At 49.1% G+C, this 3,882-nt stretch overlaps 1 protein-coding gene across 1 annotated transcript; it reads left to right on the top strand.

The window, feature by feature from the left end:
- Nucleotides 1-6: 6 nt before the first annotated feature.
- On the top strand, nucleotides 7-2,149 carry LOC108446798 (endonuclease/exonuclease/phosphatase family domain-containing protein 1-like). The gene is made up of 2 exons (XM_017734451.1): nucleotides 7-820; nucleotides 1,833-2,149. Exons 1-2 carry the CDS (start codon nucleotides 117-119, stop codon nucleotides 1,927-1,929), a joined length of 801 nt encoding a protein of 266 aa, XP_017589940.1. The 5' UTR covers nucleotides 7-116; the 3' UTR covers nucleotides 1,930-2,149.
- The last annotated feature ends 1,733 nt before the right edge of the window (nucleotides 2,150-3,882 follow it).

Here is a 3,882-nt window from a genome sequence, read left to right as displayed (position 1 = left end):
CCCGCGACCCGGCCGACCTGTGCCACAGCCGCAAGTTCAGCGCGGCGTGCAACTTCAGCAACATCCTCGTCAACCAGGAGAGGCTCAACATCAACACTGCCACGGAGGAGGAGCTGATGACCCTGCCCGGGGTCACCCGGGTGGTGGCCCAGAACATCGTGGAGTACCGCGAGTACATCGGTGGCTTCAAGAAAGTGGAAGACCTGGCGCTGGTGAGCGGGGTGGGGGCGGCCAAGCTGGAGCAGGTGAAGTTCGAGATCTGCGTGAGCAGCAAGGGCAGCTCGGCGCAGCACTCGCCCAGCTCCCTGCGCAAGGACCCGGCCTCTGAGCACTACCTGTCCGCCACCAAGATCAACATCAATACTGCCACCCCGGCACAGCTCATGAGCATCCGTGGCATCACTGAGAAGATTGCTAACAGCATTGTGGACTACCGTAGAGAGCATGGGCCCTTCAAAAGTATTGAGGACCTGGTGAGGATGGACTGCATCAATTCCTCCTTTCTGGACAAAATCAGGCACCAGATTTTTGCAGAGCGCTCCAGGCCCCCTTCAACAAACACCAATGGTGGCCTCAACTTCATGGCCAAGCCTCACCCCAGCCCCACCTCTCTAAGCCTCCAGAGCGAGGACTTGGACTTTCCTCCTGGGGGTCCAACGCAGATCATATCCACTCGCCCCTCTGTGGAGATGTTTGGGGGGGTGAGAGATGGCAGACCTGTGTTAAGGGTGGCTACGTGGAACCTGCAAAGCTGCTCCATTGAGAAGGCCAACAACCCAGGCGTGCGGGAGGTCGTGTGCATGACGGTGCTGGAGAACAGGTAAGAGGCAGCACCTGACCTGCAGGCCCAGCTCCATGCAGGATTGTAGGTTCATGCCGTTGAGGTTTGGGCACAGTACAGTCTTGTTGTGATCCTAGTGGGATTCACTCCTTCCCAGGATTACTAGATGTTTTCCACTTCTTGCATGAAGCTCTGTTTGAGTCATAATGCTGGGACTGTAGTGGCTGTCCCTCGATAAAGCTGCTATAACCCTTGATAGGCAGTGGAGCTCCTGAGGAGGTGTGTGTATGTACACACATCTGTGCAGGGAAGCCTGGGCTGTTACAGTCAGTCACCACAGGCCTGTTAATGCTTGGTCAAGGATTGTTTCTCCATTAAGAGCCTTTTGAACCAGTCATGGAGAGCTGCGTTTCCTGCCAGAAGCTGGGGGGAAAGGGCTGTGTAACAGGCGTGGAATGCCACAGCTCATCCTGCAAGGGTGACACAGCTTGTTAATGAGTGGTCATGGGGCATCTGCTGAGCTGGAGGGACTGCTCATCCTTGGGGGTGTGAGACATGGAGCACCTGCCTGGGGAGGCTGTGCTGTCCTTGTGCCAGGCCTTGTGCCCTGATGGCACTGAGTTTATGGGCCCAGAACAAGGTGGTGTTGCCAATGGGATGGTACTTCAGGTATTAATGAAAAGCTGAGAGTTTGGGTTTTGATTTTTGTCTGTAATTGGGCAAGAGTGCTGGGGATGTCAGTCTTAGTAAACTTTCTGCTTGACGCAGGAATGTAAGAATGCAAGAAGCATCTTGAAATAACTCTAGCCCTTTCCTTTTCATGTGTCAAATCTGTCCCAGCTGATCTGGCATTTAGTTTACAACAGTGGTAAAGTAACTTTTCTCTCTGGCTGCCATTCAGACTTCCAGCAGGAAATGAATAGGGGCAGAGGACTCTTGGGCTGCTGCGAAAGGGATGTTGGGGGGGGGGGGGGGGAAGTGCTGATGAACTGTTCTCTCTGTCCTTTTCCAATAATATGCTGAATAACAGATCTTGTCGGTGTGGTTGCAGAGGTCAGGCGTGTGAGCAGGATGGTGACAGTGATACGAAATCCTGTGCTGCAGTACAGTATTTGTATATGTCTGCTGTGCACCGCTTGGGAGCCTGATGCTCCCGCACAGGAAACATCTGTCGTCTCGCAGCCACCACTGCTTGATCCCCAAAATGAAGATGATCAGCAGGGTCATTGAGATGTTAGGCTGATGGCTTCAGCCTAACATCTCTCAGTATTATGCTTCACTAGTTCAGGTATCCTGTGCTTTCCCCTTTGTCTCCACTCTCTCTCTGTTTTTTTTTCTTTTTCTTTTTTTTTTTTTTTGTAAACAGCTGGTTGGCTGGAGTGGAGCTGCTGGGGAAAGAAACTCAGATTATCACTAGTCTCAGAATTATTCTAATAATCCAGTTTTGGAAGAAAAGTGACTTCGGTGATTTATTTATGTATTTTTTATAAATGTATACACACACGTGGGACTTTTAAGGACCTCATCCAGTAAAGTGTTAACTGTCTGTCACTTCTGCATCTTCAGCACTTTGGGGGAAAATGTTCCAAACAAGACAGCCCACCTATTACAAAAGCTAGGCAGAGATAGTGGCTTATAAAATAAAGCTGCCTTAGCCCAAGCTGGCCACTGTGTATGCAGAGTGTGGCCCTAGCAGTTTGTTTTATTTTTGCCCTTAGACTGCATGGTGCTTAGTTTCTGTCCAGCTTAGCCAACAGGCACTCATTTGTGCTGGTGCTGTGAAAGGTCTCCTGGATACTTTGAAGTTTCAAAGAAGCCTGATAGAAGTACTTGTTTTTGTTCTGTTTTATTGCACATATCTGTGTCATCAATCACACAGAGTGAGCACGATGCAATTGTTTTCTGTACTTGATCCAATTTGTGATAACGTGAGAAGCTGGAAAGAAATGAGAAAGCAATGTGCATCCACAGAGAAGCCTGCAAAACTTTCCTGGGAAAATAAACGTGGGAACAGAAAAAAGCAACACTATGCAGGAAAAAAATATATGTTGGGAAAAGCCATACTCAGCAACTCAGGGAGGAATTTCCTCTTGCTTGTGCGAGCATTGCTGGGGTCGGTGGAGCTTTGCAGCTGTAAAACAGCCTCAGCTGAGGCCCAAAACTGCCTTCATTCTGCTTGTGAGCTCTGTGGTCTCCCTCCCAGCTCCGTTCATACCCTGGGAATGGACAAAATGCCTTGCAAACTAATCTGTGCCCAGGTAAATCAACTTCAGTAGACAGACAGCTGGAGAAGTTCACCTCTTGCTTCTCCAAGCAAGAATATACTGCTGCATGGAGCTCACCAGCACTTCAGCCTCACAAAATCCACGGGTTGTGTTTTCAGGGTACTCTGGGGGTATCCCACACGTGTTGCTCAAGTCTTCAGCTATGACCCAAGCTGGAGGTTGATCTGAAGGCTGTTTGGCCTGACAGAAGGTGCTCTCACGAGTTGTGCTAATGGGCAGCTGCTTGCTGCTTCACTTTGTGCACAGCTGCGCTTATGTACATGAGTAAATGTGCTCCTTCATGCTGGTCCCTTATAGTCAGGGGTGGTCTCAGGTAGTCCAGGAGGCTCTCAGGAGCTGGACTACTGTCTTGTTGCAGTACTTAGAGTTGGAGGAGCTGCCTCAGCTAGCTTTTTGAGTCCAGAAATAAAGCACAGCAAGTCAAGAAGACTAGTAAAACTGTCTAAAGAGCAGTAAAGAATCTTAATTTGACGTATTGGGGACTTCTACACTGCTTAAAAGGCTTGCTTTGGGCCTTGCTTTGGGGTTTGGTTTTTATTGTTTTTTTGTTTATGAACCATCCACAGCAAGGAGCTTTAAAACCCTTTGGGCTTGTTCTTTCAGGTGTTAACAACAGGGAAAAGTACCGCTCATTTCCAGGTGAGGCTAGAAGACTAAGCTCCTCCTGTCTTTCAGCCCTTTGCATTGAGGGAACAGTTGTGCAGGAAGGAAAGAGGGCCAGACCTTCATTCAAGCCAAACAAAAAGCAAGAAAATGTCATATTGTAACCTGCTGAAGGGAGGAGAGAAAAAAAAAAACCTAATTCAAAGTCTTCAC

Source organism: Corvus brachyrhynchos, unplaced genomic scaffold (assembly GCF_000691975.1).
Source record: "Corvus brachyrhynchos isolate BGI_N302 unplaced genomic scaffold, ASM69197v1 scaffold94, whole genome shotgun sequence".
Taxonomy (NCBI): Eukaryota; Metazoa; Chordata; class Aves; order Passeriformes; family Corvidae; genus Corvus; species Corvus brachyrhynchos.
This window is presented reverse-complemented; position numbering and strand designations above follow the sequence as displayed.